General features: G+C 42.4%; 1 protein-coding gene across 1 annotated transcript; it reads right to left on the bottom strand.

The window, feature by feature from the left end:
- Nucleotides 1-13,568: 13,568 nt before the first annotated feature.
- On the bottom strand, nucleotides 13,569-15,886 carry LOC126262455 (ejaculatory bulb-specific protein 3-like). Its single transcript, XM_049959110.1, has 2 exons — nucleotides 15,655-15,886; nucleotides 13,569-13,821 (listed from the first exon to the last, which is right to left on the bottom strand). Exons 1-2 carry the CDS (start codon nucleotides 15,848-15,850, stop codon nucleotides 13,631-13,633), a joined length of 387 nt encoding a protein of 128 aa, XP_049815067.1. The 5' UTR covers nucleotides 15,851-15,886; the 3' UTR covers nucleotides 13,569-13,630.
- Nucleotides 15,887-16,315: the final 429 nt, after the last annotated feature.

The raw sequence follows: 16,315 nt of genomic DNA, 5'->3' as shown, positions 1-16,315 counted from the left end.
GAAAGGCAACAATATTGACGCTACTGGACTTCAGCAAAGCTTTTGACACTGTTAACTTTGACATAATGCTCAGAAAAATGCAACAGCTTAATTTCTCTGAAAGTGCAATGAGATGGTTTGAAAGCTACTTAAAAGACAGACAGCAATGTGTTGTCTGCGTAAATGAAAAATCTTCATGGAAACATGTTTCCTCGGGAGTGCCACAAGGATCAGTCTTAGGACCACTTTTGTTTTCTTTATATGTCAACGATATTTCATCGGTTCTGTCCTCCTGTAAATATCATTTCTATGCCGACGACCTCCAGCTCTACCTAAGCGTCAGACCTGAAGATGTAAACACTGCAATCGCTCAGATGAACGATGATCTGTCTTCAGTAGTGACATGGGCGAAAAACCTGGGGCTTAAACTAAATGCAAAAAAGACGCAAGTAATCTTAATAGCCCATCAGAAATTAATAAGTTCAGATTTCCGCGAACGGCTACCTCCTATTCTGCTCGACGGTACTCCAATACCATATCAGAAAACAGTGAAGAACTTGGGTGTAACTTTGGATGAGCATCTCAACTGGGCGGAGAATACAGTCGCAGTGTGCCGAAAGACGTCTGCTTGTCTCTATGCTCTCAAAAAGTTTCGGAACATATTTCCACAGGACTTGAAACGCCAGCTCGTGCAAGCACTCGTTCTACCGAACCTCCACTATTGTGATGTGATTCAACAAGGCATGAGCAGTGAAAACAAAAGACGGCTAGAGCTAACCATGAATGCCTGTGTGCGTTACACCTGCAACATTCGCCGATACGATCATGTTAGTGCTTCATACTCCCAGCTAGGGTGGCTGCGGCCGGACAAATTGCGCGACTACCACACTCTATGTCTACTCCACCGACTCCTCGAGGCGCAAACACCCCAGTACCTTGCTTCAGAGATTAAAAACCTGTCATGTCATCACAATCGAAACACGAGGTCACTCTTATTTGGTATCCTAACTGTGCCCACTCACAAAACAAAAACTTTTGCAAACTCCTTCTCAGTTGCCGCTGTCCGCCTCTGGAACAAACTGCCCCTTACCTTGCGCAAAATTCAATCTCCTGCTGCTTTTAAGAAGAAGTTGAAGCATTTCCTACTATCATCCTCATAAAGTTCTCCACAAAATTACTGTACAAGGACAATCCCCTCATATGTCAAATAGCAAAGCTAGCGTCTCCTATGTTGCTCCTGAGATGCCTTCCTCTTCATCTATCTCTATTAGCCACGCAATATTCTTTTCCTTTATATTTCCTTAATTATGTTTCATCATGTCTCTCTATTCTTCTCCTCCCTTCACCATGAGTCTCCCTCATACTCCCTGCTGCCAGCACTCCTATCTCAAATCTGTCTGTTCAATAATGTCTAATTATAACAGTACTTGTGATCTAAGAATATAAACTCTATATGTATGTATTTTTCCAGGTGTACCTTTCAAATTGTTTATTTCACTTTTTGTACTAGATGTAGTTTAACATGCCTACTAAAACATATGAATGTAAAATAAGTAGAATGCCTGGTTAGATGTAAGAGAGGGCCTGATGGCCCTAATCTTGCCAGGTTAAATAAATAAATAAATAAATAAAAACATGCTATCATCGTTATTCTGTACCATCCAACGTGATGGCTGGGTGTTGTGTGATGTCCTTAGGTTAGTTAGGTTTAAGTAGTTCTAAGTTCTAGGGGACTGATGACCACAGATGTTAAGTCCCATAGTGCTCAGAGCCATTTGAAGCCATTTGTACCATCCAACAGATAAAAATTACGATCTATAAAAGCTCCGCTAACGTCATCTGATAGAGAACTCAATAAGATTTTTACCACATCTCCCTCTTCCCATATATCGAAAACACATACCGTCTGCATTCTGGCATCGAGCACTTGTGACTATCCTATTAAATATACAAATACTGATCCTTTGAACAGACCAGTGTAACTTCTTTTATTTAAAATCATCCTGTGTGTGTGGTGTGTTATGGCAGCAGCAGCATGAACGTGATTCACGCCGTGCAACGGCTAGTTTTCTGTGAGAGGCTCCCTGTGACCCTGTGTCATTGTCTGAAACATTGTTTTTTTCTGTTGTAACACGTTTTTTACTATGCCAACATTTTATTTTATTCCGCCACAACATCGAAGTCTGTCTCAGTTTCTAAATTGACACTAACACGTTCTGATCCGTTGCCTCTCACAGAAAACTAGCCGTTGCACGGCGTGAATCACGTTCATGCTGCTGCTGCCATAACACACCACACACACAGGATGATTTTAAATAAAAGAAGTTACAACATAAGAAACCTGGAAGAGTTTGGCGGCATTGTCGAGTCTTTCCAAACTGGTGTTTGAAGGTGATTGACGACCTCTGCGCCACACGGAGTGGCCATGCAGTTTCAGGCGTCATGTCACGGACTGCCTGGCACCTCCCGGCAGAGATTCGAGTCCTCCCTCTGGCACGGGTGTGTGTATTGTTCTTAGCATAAGTTAGTTTAAGTAGTGTGAAAGTCTAGGGACTGATGGCATAAGCTGTTTGGTCCCTTAGGAATTCACACACATTTGAACATTTTTTTGATGACCTCTACATTTAAACTCATTCGTCACAGTGATGGGATAGCTGATGACTCTGTGTTGCGTTTCGATTGATTCCTCATATTGCAGTCATGTACATGATCACTGATTTGGTGCTAGCCGTCCCCAGAAGGTTTTGCCCCTCCACCAAAACTCTTTCTCCGTTTCAAACAAGCTCTTTCTCTATTTCAAACAAGCGATGTCAGTCAATCATTATGTGGTAACCAACAGCACACCTGTGGACGGATAGGGTGAAAAAGACACCGCCGATTTACTGTAATAATAAGCGTCACAGTTGATAGCGATCTGCCTCTTTGCAGATCGGAGTCACAGGGCATTCTCGCAGTCTTAGGATAAAATTAGAGTCTGAAAGATCCCCTTGCACAGACCAATCCGCCCTGCAACACCATAACCAGTTTAATCTCAAGCTGACCAGAGACAGGCTGCTACATTCTGCATCTCGTGAATGAATTAAGCTTGCCGAGTGCTCGCTTATCCAAGTGCATAGGTCCTGTAATTGAAGAAGTGTCATGATGACTCTCCATTGGCAAAAGATTCCGGAATAGTCCCCCATTCGGATCTCCGGGAGGGGACTGCCAAGGGGGAGGTTACCATGAGAAAAATATTGAATAATCAACGAAAGGATAACGTTCTACGAGTCGGGGCGAGGAATGTCAGAAGCTTGAACGTGGTAGGGAAACTAGAAAATCTGAAAAGGGAAATGTAAAGGCTCAATCTAGATATAGTAGGGGTCAGTGAAGTGAAGTGGAAAGAAGACAAGGATTTCTGGTCAGATGAGTATCGGGTAATATCAACAGCAGCAGATAATGGTATAACAGGTGTAGGATTCGTTATGAATAGGAACGTAGGGCAGAGGGTGTGTTACTGTGAACAGTTCAGTGATCGGGTTGTTCTAATCAGAATCGACAGCAGACCAACACCGACAACGATAGTTCAGGTATACATGCCGACGTCGCAAGCTGAAGATGAACAGAGAGAGAAAGTGTATGAGGATATTGAAATGGTAATGCAGTATGTAAAGGGGGACGAAAATCTAATAGTCATGGGCGACTGGAATGCAGTTGTAGGGGAAGGAGTAGAAGAAAAGGTTACAGGAGAATATGGGCTTGGGACAAGGAATGAAAGAGGAGAAAGACTAATTGAGTTCTGTAACAAGTTTCAGCTAGTAATAGCGAATACCCTGTTCAAGAATCACAAGAGGAGGAGGTATACTTGGAAAAGGCCGGGAGATACGGGAAGATTTCAATTAGATTACATCATGGTCAGACAGAGATTCCGAAATCAGATACTGGATTGTAAGGCGTTCCCAGGAGCATATATAGACTCAGATCACAATATAGTAGTGATGAAGAGTAGGCTGAAGTTCAAGACATTAGTCAGGAAGAATCAATACGCAAAGAAGTGGGATACGGAAGTACTAAGGAATGACGAGATACGTTTGAAGTTCTCTAACGCTATAGATACAGCAATAAGGAATAGCGCAGTAGGCAGTACAGTTGAAGAGGAATGGGCATCTCTAAAAAGGGCCATCACAGAAGTTGGGAAGGAAAACATAGGTACAAAGAAGGTAGCTGCGAAGAAACCATGGGTAATAGAAGAAATACTTCAGTTGATTGATGAAAGGAGGAAGTACAAACATGTTCCGGGAAAATCAGGAATACAGAAATACAAGTCGCTGAGGAATGAAATAAATAGGAAGTGCAGGGAAGCTAAGACGAAATGGTGCAGGAAAAATGTGAAGACATCGTAAAAGATATGATTGTCGGTAGGACAGACTCAGCATACAAGAAAGTCAAAACAACCTTTGGTGACATTAAAAGCAACGGTGGTAACATTAAGAGTGCAACGGGAATTCCACTGTTAAATGCAGAGGAGAGATCAGATAGGTGGAAAGAATACATTGAAAGCCTCTATGAGGGTGAAGATTTGTCTGATGTGATAGGAGAAGAAACAAGAGTCGATTTAGAAGAGATAGAGGATCCAGTATTAGAATCGGAATTTAAAAGAGCATTGGAGGACTTATGGTCAAAAAAGGCAGAAGGGATAGATAACATTCCATCAGAATTTCTAAAATCATTAGGGGAAGTGGCAACAAAACGACTATTCACGGTGGTGTGTAGAATATGTAAGTCTGCGACATACCATCTGACTTTCGGAAAAGCATCATCCACACAATCCCGAAGACGTCAAGAGCTGACAAGTACGAGAATTATCGCACAATCAGCTTAACAGCTCATGCATCGAAGCTGCTTACAAAAATAATATACAGAAGAATGGAAAAGAAAATTGAGAATGCGCTATGTGACGATCAGTTTGGCTTTAGCAAAAGTAAAGGGACGAGAGAGGCAATTCTGACGTTACGGCTAATAATGGAAGCAAGGCTAAAGAAAAATCAAGACACTTTCATAGGATATGTCGACCTGGAAAAAGCGATCGACAATATAAAATGGTGCAAGCTGTTCGAGATTCTGAAAAAAGTAGGGGTAAGCTATACGGAGAGACGGGTCATACACAATATGTACAACAACCAAGAGGGAATAATAAGAGTGGACGATCAAGAACGAAGTGCTCGTATTAATGAGGGTGTAAGACAAGGATGTAGCCTTTCGTCCCTACTCTTCAATCTGTACATCGAGGAAGCAATGATGGAAATAAAAGAAAGGTTCAGGAGTGGAATTAAAATACAAGGTGAAAGGATATCAATGATACGATTCGCTGATGACATTGCTATCCTGAGTGAAAGTGAAGAAGAATTAAATGATCTGCTGAACGGAATGAACAGTCTAATGAGAACACAGTATGGTTTGAGAGTAAATCGGAGAAAGACGAAGGTAATGAGAAGTAGTAGAAATGAGAACAGCGAGAAACTTAACATCAGGATTGATGGTCACGAAGTCAATGAAGTTAAGGAATTCTGCTACCTTGGCAGTAAAATAACCAATGACGGACGGAGCAAGGAGGACATCAAAAGCAGACTCGATATGGCAAAAAAAGCATTTCTGGCCGATATCAAATACCGGCCTTAATTTGAGGAAGAAATTTCTGAGGATGTACGTCTGGAGTACTGCATTGTATGGTAGTGAAACATGGACTGTGGGAAAACCGGAACAAAAGAGAATCGAAGCATTTGAGATGTGGTGCTATAGACGAATGTTGAAAATTAGGTGGACTGATAAGGTAAGGAATGAGGAGGTTCTGCGCAGAAACGGAGAGGAAAGGAATATGTGGAAAACACTGATAAGGAGAAGGGACAGGATGATAGGACATCTGCTAAGACATGAGGGAATGACTTCCATAGTACTAGAGGGAGCTGTAGAGGGCAAAAACTGTAGAGGAAGACAGAGATTGGAATACGTCAAGCAAATAATTGAGGACGTGGGTTGCAAGTGCTACTCTGAGATGAAGAGGTTAGCACAGGAAAGGCATTCGTGGCGGGCCGCATCAAACCAGTCAGTAGAGTGATAAAAAAAAAAAAAAAAAAAAAAAAAAAAAAAAAAAAGGTTTCTCCAGATGCGCCCATGTCGAGGAAGTTAGCACCCCATATCGGTGTATAGTAGTAAATTTGAAAGTGTTGTGATGTAAGAGCAGACGGTTAAGAAGAACAAGAAATGAGTGCTTTTTACGCATGATGGAGCTCCAGACAGATGGAGTACGAAACATTTTACATAAATCAACTTCACTATCAATTTTAAAGTATTGTTCTATTGTCTGGGATCAGTACTATGAGGGTACTGTGAAGACAGAACATAAACACATCCACTCCTAAGGCTACACGGTTCTGCACTTAAAACAGGCTATAATGTAAAGTCGCTTCAGTTTCCGACCTATTAGTCATGTGGAATGCAGCGCTGTTAATATAACAATGTAAGAAATATATTTTCAGCGCATGGCATACATCCTTCATGGAGGTAGCAACTATGGTAGCAAACTATAAAATGAGAAACTACTTCCATAAAATATCGATTCGGTGTGGTATGTGCACAAAGGAGCTTTCCAGAGATGTATAGCGTCCACTGTTGACATCCGATCAAGGTTCAGAAATTATACTATGCCCGCATCAGTCCTACATAAAATGATCGTTAGTAACGGAGAACACCTCTTACAAGGAAACAGCGGCGTCAGACATGTGAAATTGCACACCATCCCGCCACTAACTCTGTAAACAATACATCTGTCAAGCAGATGTAAACACGGGGACTGCAGTGCCTCAGATGCATCTATCGCTAACTTGCAATCAACTTAGTTATGAATCTGAAGTCTCGATTTTTATACCCAAGATGCGACAGGGGAATGGAGTACATCACATAAATGTGTCGAAATAGGGTGGTCATATTTCATCACACATGAGATGAAAGTCCACTGACGAACGAGAGGTTTTCTGTTAATGATCGCAAGAAGACAGTGCTCTAAGTCACACACAGAACACGTGGTTGTATACGAGTCGATCGCAGGCTACGTCACACGACTGATGCGTCCTGACAGAACGACGGAAAAAGATGGTCAAATGACGCGCTTCTCTAGAATGCATCTTCAGTGTGTCATTAAATCGTACCTCGCATCAGCTCCATCTCAAACGATCACTCCGTTCACTCTCTGTTATCCTTTAACGCAGATGCACGTAAGTTTAGAGACAGATGGTTCTCCGTTTTCCTGAAAAGCGTCAAATACAGTACTCAACTCGTGTGTCTCACTGTTCTGCCCGACGGAAAAAGGTAACTGTTTCCCTGGTTTCCTTCGCTTCCATGTCGACGTTTTCTCGGACCCCTCCTGCTGTCGCATGCTTGTTCTCATGTACAAGAATTGTTCTGCGGCAACCAGAAGACACGCAAGTACTTCCTCAATTTCCCCGCATTTCGGTGTATTTTCCTCCAACTTGCACGTGTTTTCCATCATTTTTCACAATTCTATCGATTGTATGTCACTTCTATCCATGCGACCATGGCATCACCTCTCGTTCCGTGTTCTAAAATTGTTTGTAAATGTAGTACAGCTGCCAACACCTATGGCAAATGGACTGCCTTTCTGATCGGTTGGCATATTGTAGTGATGTCATGGTCGCATAGGTAGAACTGACATAAAATCGATAGAATTGCGAAAAATGACGGAAAATATAAATTGAGGGAAAATACATCGAAATGCGGCGAAATTGAGGAAGTACTTGCGTGTCTTCAGGTTGCCGCAGAATTTACAGACATCACTTCTACTGAAAAGCTAGTGTACATTTCTTACGACCTCAGTCAGCACACCACCTAGTATTTGTGATCCATCTCAATCAAACACCGCCTGTAACCCAGTGCATATATCACAAAACCTGCGACATAGCATCGAGACAGAAAGCATTAAAAATACTGGAGAAATATCTAACGGCGGCGTCAGGGAGTTGCAAATACCGGCTTCCTACCGCATTACTTAACCGAATCACTTTCTAAATTCGACGATTTTATTACAAGGTTGCACCATCAGCGACGTGTAACCGCACTGTTGGTCTGATAATATACACTCCGGTGATCATTGTCTGTATTCAATGTCGTGGTATTTGTTTGGAAAAACCACTTCATCCATAGGTAATGCAATACCCTTATTTATAATGCCAGTATAGCCTTTAATTGGTTGAGAGAACTTCGATTGTGGTGCGCTCACCTGGCAGATGAAAGACAGGTGGAAGACACGTTTGCTGGTTCTCTAGACACGAGAAACACCTTAGTTGACACTGTAAATTATAAGGATGATTTGAAATCTGTTGAAATGAGCGTGGGGCATTGTTGGCCGGATGGCCCCATCCAGGGAAGTTTAGCCGCCGAGTGCAAGTCTTATTTCCGTTGATGCCACATTGAGTGACTTGCGTGTCGCTTATGGCGAGGAAATGATGATGAGAACAACACAACACCCAGCCCACGAGAGGAGAAAATCTCCAACCTGGCCGGGAATCGAAGCCGGGCCTGCTGCATGGGAGGCAAGCATGTTACCACTCACTTTGGAATCTGTTATATCACCGTCATCGGTATTCGCGAGTGGAGATATCAGTTTCCTCTATTTATTTCAAGTTTTCACGATAAGATCTTCGCAGATGGTCGAAGTTTCTAGTTACTCAGTGTTTTACAGCATTCTGCACCTTGCTTAAGTTTTGCGTTTTAAGAGAAATAATTTCCAGTCTATTTCTTCGGAATTATACTGTGCAAACGATACTGCTATGCAAGCGATATTGCTATGTGCTTGATATCGAGAAGTATCGCGTAAATGGTATAATATTCTGGCAAATCATGTGAAAATACATGTGCTCTTGTAATCCCGGAGTCCGCAGCTCGTGGTCGTGCGGTAGCGTTCTCGCTTCCCGCGCCCGGGTTCCCGGGTGCGATTCCCGGCGGGGTCAGGGATTTTCTCTGCCTCGTGATGACTGAGTGTTGTGTGATGTCTTTAGGTTAGTTAGGTTTAAGTAGTTCTAAGTTCTAGGGGACTGATGACCATAGCTGTTAAGTCCCATAGTGCTCAGAGTCATTTGATCCATTTGTAATCCCAGAGTCTGGTGTTGGGTGTAGAAATCAAGCAAAAATGTTGGGCCCCGAAACAGTGACACCTTTATGCTGAGGTGAACTGACCCAGCCTTTGTACAACAGTCTTCACGGTATATTTACAGGAATCTGGTGGTCCCTACTGTGTGTCCTATCGTGAGGGAGGTATAGATTCAGCACATCGATAGCAATAAGGGGAATGAATGATTTCTTTTATGTTGAAATATATGTGCCTATAGATATTGAGAATCTTTCTAGAACCACGGCCGTCAACATTAGACATTTCCCGTACATCGCTCGATGTCGGACTGTGGCAGCAATCCTAATATTTGAATTTAGTGACACTGATAAATATGTGTCTGGGTCCAAATATTCTTGTGAGTCTGGAGATAGCCGTAGAAAGCACAGTAGCAAACAAGCAGTTCGGAGCAGGAAACATCATCTTAGCAGACGCTGTTGTTCGAAGCTGGGGCTTGCCCATCCTTTGCACACTTGTTCAGAAAATCCACGAAAGCTTGTGGCTTATGGCACTTTAGTTCGTGGCACTCCTGGACGGGTGAATAGTGAACTAAGACCAAGTTTGCAGTAAGTAACCATCGGGACCAAGTCTGTCGCGTGTATACTCTGCGCAAATTTGGGAAGATTCAAGATGACGAGTGTTTTTCGAACTCTTACCACCTAGGTTCTCCTGGAGTGAGGGGTCATTCACGGCCGGCTGGCCTCTCTCTGGCTGGCACATTCTTCCGAAACTGTGGTCATGGGCCACTTTAACGGCGGCAGTTTCCTCCATCAGTGCTTCATAGTGGCATGGTGAGTAAGTGGGATGTATTTGACGGTCTGTAAACCACTTTTGTGGGGTTTAACAGTCAGTGCAATATGGCGATCTGTACAAAACAGGTTTGTCGTTGAAAGTCTCGACTCCAGAAAAAAGTGGCATACAGTGCTCTCACAATGGCACCATCAGTAGCTTGGCTGGTAAATTCAGTAAGAGCCAGTCAGAATATTCCATTCATTTACAAGACGTCCATTGTGCTGGGGCCTCTACAAACTGGTCTGAACAAGATGGAGGTAACGTATGCACAGAAAGTTCTGAGAAAGCAAATGTTAAAAGACAAGTTGAAGCAGACTATATATATCTGGTGGGGGTGGTGTCACTCATCTGCCGCTGTGGCATTAGGACATCTCCAGACCAGCAGCTGTAGGAGACCAAAAATTCCCTCCATTTTTCTTTTCTGTAGGACAGTGCTTCGAATTCTGTTTGCGTAATTGTCCTGATTTCCCCGTCTTTGCTTAGACAGTGCTCTCTTTCCAAACAACAAGAATGATTTTATTATTAATCGTGTCTTTGCGAATGTGCACAGACATGATGAAGGTTTTAGCGGTGAGAACCTGAGAGATATGTTGAAAGGAGGACGTCACCATTTCCAGGAAGCGAACACGTGATGCCATGTTAGGACCATCAGGAAGAATGCAGTCGGTGTTATTCTGGGCTATTTTCGTAAACAGCTTCTGTTAGGAGAAGAAGTTCCATGCATACAAGCTGAGACATCATGAAAGCCCCCTCAGCCACAACAAAAGCTACTGCGACACTTTAAGATTTTCGGTAAGGGACTGATATGTAATGTATGGGCTGTCCCATTAGGATCGCTAAGAAGAATGTATTCTGTGTTATTCTGGGGAGCATTGCAAAAGGTCTCTACAGCGCATTGCAAAAGGTCTTGGATGTTATTTACATAGACGTGTGGCATCAGTATAACACTGACAACCTTTTAGCTGCACCTGTGAGGTTGAGCAGCTATGCAAACATCTCACTGAGGATGATCCGCTAAGCGAACATCACGCTGCTCCGCAGGGGCAAAGGCTATGCGTCAGGACTCCAGCAATGGTATCTAGGTAGACACGTGTTACAACAGGTATTTCTCAGGTGCATCAAGTATTTTAAGGGATGCTGATGCCTCATGCTCGTGGGACCCGAACTGACTCCTGCTTGTGTTTCGGCAGCTGACGGCCACATTATCATTATGCGGGGCCGCCTGTGCATCCTGACTCTTGGGAGTGTGTGCGCTGGCGTTCTGAACAGTCCAGTGGACTGGGGACAGTGGGCGGGGCATGCTTCACGATCGAAAGGTATTTAACTGTGTAGTTATCTGTGATAGGTGTTTCAAGACAATATTTGTTGAGTGATCGAAATTAAAAAAAGGACATTCGATTTAATTATTTCTTACAAGACCTGCATCTTTGCAAACTGCAGAAAATGATGAGCAAGAGAAATTCAATCCCAGCAAACTAGTTTTTCTTAATTTATAAGAAAAACTAGTTTGCTGGGATTGAATTTCTCTTGCTCATCATTTTGTACTGTTAATTTATAACAGTACACGCCTAAAATTTCCGTTTATGAGATCCTGGGTGTGGCAGGGAGGGGGGATAGATTTCCTGAAAAATTCTTTAAATAAATAGACTATATTCCATACACTGCCTTGAACCCCATAAATTAAAAACAATACACCACACATTGTCTAAATTGTTTAAACAATGTTCCATACACTGCAACTGAATTCCCTCCAAAATACCAGTCAACAGAGTTTTTTTCCTGTCAATTTCCAGGAGTATGGTGGGGGGGGGGGGGCAGGGTGTTTACCAGAGAAGGAGATGTTTATGATTTGATCCATTTAATTAATTAGTCAATCAAATTGATAATAGTGAGAGGGGCAATTCCAATAACTCAGACCTGAAAACGTACCTGTAGCAGCGAGTGGGACACAGTGTGTTGATGATTTGCTGTGGGGGGGGGGGGGGGAGAGGAAGGTGGAAGAGGGGGAAGAATAGGTCAAGGAGCTGTCAATCAACAGCAAGGATCCTTTTAGTAGAACAGTAGGTTAAGGACCTGTCAATCAGTGGAGAACAATAGGTTAATTTCGGGAGAATGACAATAGGTTTGCCACTGAATGCGTACCAGCCCCTAATATAGAGGCAACTCGCACAAAAAAACACGCTGGAGCCACCCTTGTCCCCCTACTCTCGTTCCAACCACAAATGCATATTTCCACTTTCCATGTTAACATAACTGTTCTGTGCTAGTGGTAGAGACTGTAGAGACTGCAACATCATAATTATTTTCCAAATTTCATATCACACTAATAACAGGAATTTGATACAGTTGTCCGTGTACATGTGGAAACGAGACGTAGGAATCAGATACCAGCGGCATGTGGATAATGTATAATGCAACCGTCTCTATATCTTGTGTGACAGACATCACAACAACAAAACTAACATCATCCATTGTACCACCTGAGTATCTTACATGAGAGACACCCAGACTACTAATGTTGTCTTCTTTATATAGATGATTAATGACTACAGCGCTTTACAAGTTGTGCTGAAGCCACAGAGAAAAATATCAGACAAAACAGCAATAGTCATTTTTATGTAGCATTTTATGTCAATGAGAGCAATGTTCGTAAGTGGACGGTCAATAATTAATGCTACACAGTTTTTTCTCTGTAAGTTTACGAAGAAAAAATGCTAAGTTAATGGTGGGAGTTCGTGAAATTTTCCCGCTGCAGCCCCTGTAGTTTCATGAAGTTAAAATAAGTGGTGGCGCTGTAAGTAGCCTTCAAAATGACATCTGCAGTGGAGGTGCGTTTCAAGCAGAGAGCTGTAATTGAGTTCGCTTTGGCGAAAGCCAGAGCATGTAAGGTATTCATAGCGGCTCGCAGAATGTCTGCGGACCCCTGGCAGTGAACAAAAGCACAGTGGGTCATCTGTCATCGTCGTAGCAACGTCGCGCAAACGTGTCCGATCTCCAACGTGCGGCCAGCCGCACACAGCTGTGACTCCTTCAGCCTTGGGACGTGCGGACACTCTCATTCAAGGTGATCGACTGATCACTATCAAACACCTCTCTGTTCAACTGGACGTATCTGTCGGCAATGCTTACACACCCATTGGCTCAGACGTCGACCAATTGAAAGATACCATACAGGCATACAGCCCCACCGTTCAGGCGACTAATGCCGCCGAAGTGAACTCAGATAGTGTTTTAAAACGTTGTTTTGTTGCCCAGAAACTGGGTAATAATATGATGTTTTGGAATCCTGAACATAACTAACCTCCTTTCAGAAAGAAATGCGTTGACTTATTAATTACCATTAAAAACTTGAGTACACAGTATTAATATTGCATGCCTCATCGAACGTCCTTCACATGTGTCAGGAAAACAATATTAAACCTCTTTCGAAACGCGTCTAGATTTGCTGTGACACAAGCTGGCAAGCTCTGTACGATGTCTGTTCTCCCACAAGGAAAACACGGAGTATTGATAATACTCTACAAGTAAACCATTTAGGTGATCCTAATTTGGATTTATCAGCATTTTTAATTCATGCAACTCAGATTTTTTTCATTTTTGGATGTAATTATTGATAATTGTTTGAAAGACAACGCGGGTAGTTACAGAACATAGTTTATTTCGACAGAATATTTATTCAGCGGAAACGCGAGAGTACAGTGCTTATTGGTGGAGCTCCTTCTCCCTGTCCTCGTACTTCTTGCTGTAGGTGCCGTCGGGGTCGTACTTGGCCTTGAGCTGCGCCCAGATGTCGGGCTTGTGGTTGATGAGGTGCTTCAGCACCTTCTTGGTGCCCTCCTTCTGCTTCTCGTTGCACTTGGCGCACTCGTTGCTCAACGCGTCGGGTATGACACCTGCAGGCAGAAAAACATTTTAGTAAACCTGAGAGCTTCTCAGATGTAAAGCGGAGTCTACTAATTTTCCTTGTGGATAAAATTCTTCGTGCTTCCAAGTCTTTGCTTACAACTGTGCTATGTACTACCAATCAATACGCAATTTTTATTAGTTCTGGAAACTTATATAGTGACTTTATACTTTAATAATGAATTCCACCTTCAGATGCTTCACTGCTGAAGTAGAGCACACTTAAAACAAACTGTAGAGGTTCAGCAGTTTGTTAAAAATTTCAAATTCTGAGTTATTTATTTTTTGAGTTCTGCACAGAAGTATGTGCCTTAGGTCAAATGATAGTGTTAAGCAAGCCCAAAAAGATACACAGCCATAGACAGTTACAGAAATGAACAGAAATAAGTAAAATATAATTGTGGTACAGGAACGAAGTATTGTATGAAACATATAGAAAACACAGGGGATCTACTTTCTGCCCAACAGCTTGATCTGAATACTCCTAATATCCTCCTAGTATTTCAAGCTTTATATTTGGGAAATATACATGAAATATACATGAAAACATTGTAATTGGATTTCATATAAACGTACTAGTATAGTACGGTACGTCAATAATTCGAGCTAGCAGCACAGTATTATCGCCCACAAAATCCACTTCTTCATTTAAGTGGAGGAATAAATGAGAAAAGTTTCTCAATTTGAATCCTTACGGCTATATAGTAGCAGCAAGTTCACTGACGAAGTTGGTTGCAAATTTGATCTGCACAACAGACGGTAACACTCTTGAAAAGGTATGTTCCTTCGTAAGAAGTAAGTTCTGATGAAGAAATTTGTATTTTAGCTAAGCTGCAAGTTGAAACAAGTTTGCATGCTGCTTTTTTTTTATACGACACTGACAAAGCTGCGATTATTGTTTTTAAGTGCGATGATGGTAATTAAAGACCATGTTCAGTAACAATCACTCATTACTGGATCTTTTCTTTGCAGCCAACATCTGTACGTCGTTTTTCTGCCAAGATTTTTTCTTCCCTGTGGCCATCCGCTGTCTGGTTTCCGTTCATCGTGAGAGCTTCAAACCTGCCGATCTCTAACCTATAGTTTGTCCGGCAGAGATGTCACCATATAATCCAGTCCATTAAGGATCCTTTCTTACGTCCTACGTCTATTGTCAACTACCGCAGAAAAATGTTTTGAGAGTCGCTTCACATCCATCCCGAACTGATGCCCATAAAATTTTAGTAGTCCCTTACTACAGAGTAACAATTAGTATGACAGTAACACTTTGGGATTCTTTATATTATTAGTAACGTTAAAATTCTTATAAACCTATGAATCGACGACCTGCTGTCTTGACATTTCACACCTGAGAACGTAACTTAATGGAAAACTATGTAAGCTATCGTCTATTCTTAGTTCTCAGTACGACTCGTCACTAATACACTCACTACATGTACGTATCAGATAGAATCCTAAACGACTTCTACAACACAATCCCACATGGTTCTTTTCCACCTTTATCAACTAGCACGAAGATACCCACCCGTTAATGAAATTTTATACAGAGGCCTTTTCTCCACTGTTTCATGTGACATCTTTTCATACTACGTCTCTGTATTACTTTTTCATTATTATCAAGTAACACAGTACTACAAAAGTTTTCTGTATATCTTTTTTTTATGTTTTACACAGTTCTCAAAATGACTCATTCTCTGCATCTAATTTGTTAGTTACAGAATCTTGACTTTGCAACCGAAATTGTCAGTGAATGTTTATGTATTTTCTAAGCTCATCAGAACATGAAAAGTACTGAACGTTGTCGGGTGCTCCAGGCAACTTACTCTTGAGCTCCTTCCCGTCGGCTGTACAGTTGTTTTCGTCGTTCTCCAGCAGGCACTGGGCGTACTTGTTGAGCAGGCGGTCGTTGGCGAGGATTTCGTCCAGGTTGACGTTGTCGTACTTGGTGGTGTACTTCTCTTCCGCAGCGGCGACCACAATGATGGCCAGTGCCGAGACGAGTACCAGGGCGGCCCTCATGTCTGCAGTGCGGGGTTCACAGCTGATGCGGACACTCTCCTGCTGCCAGTATATATACAGCAGGCGGGTCCCCCACCTAGCAACTGCACGCGTCTTTGCCGACCTGGGAGGCGTTCGTGCGTCACCAGCGTGGCGTGTTTTTCCATTCCAATTAACAGATATCCAAGTACACTTTCCTTAATATTTCCGAATTTCAGTTGTGAGTGAATCATCTTTTACAAGTATGCAAAGCATACAGCACATGCGCTTTTATCTTTCATACTTCTCCTCCTGTGATATCGACATTCCGGTTAGTGGGTGGTGAGCTTTCACTTATTAACTGAGAAACATAACTTCAAGTATTTCAGAATTTTACATTCCATACCCTCTCACCATTTGCTGCAGTAGCGTACGTGTTATCTGACTAGGTGAAACATTTCTTTCGTCCCTCCCTCTGAGAGGTCGTAGAGTAACTCGAAGTTCAAC

The sequence above is a fragment of the Schistocerca nitens genome, chromosome 6 (genome assembly GCF_023898315.1).
Source record: "Schistocerca nitens isolate TAMUIC-IGC-003100 chromosome 6, iqSchNite1.1, whole genome shotgun sequence".
Classification (NCBI taxonomy): Eukaryota; Metazoa; Arthropoda; class Insecta; order Orthoptera; family Acrididae; genus Schistocerca; species Schistocerca nitens.
The sequence above is the reverse complement of the archived record's forward strand: the minus strand, read 5'-3'. Positions and strand labels throughout refer to the sequence as shown.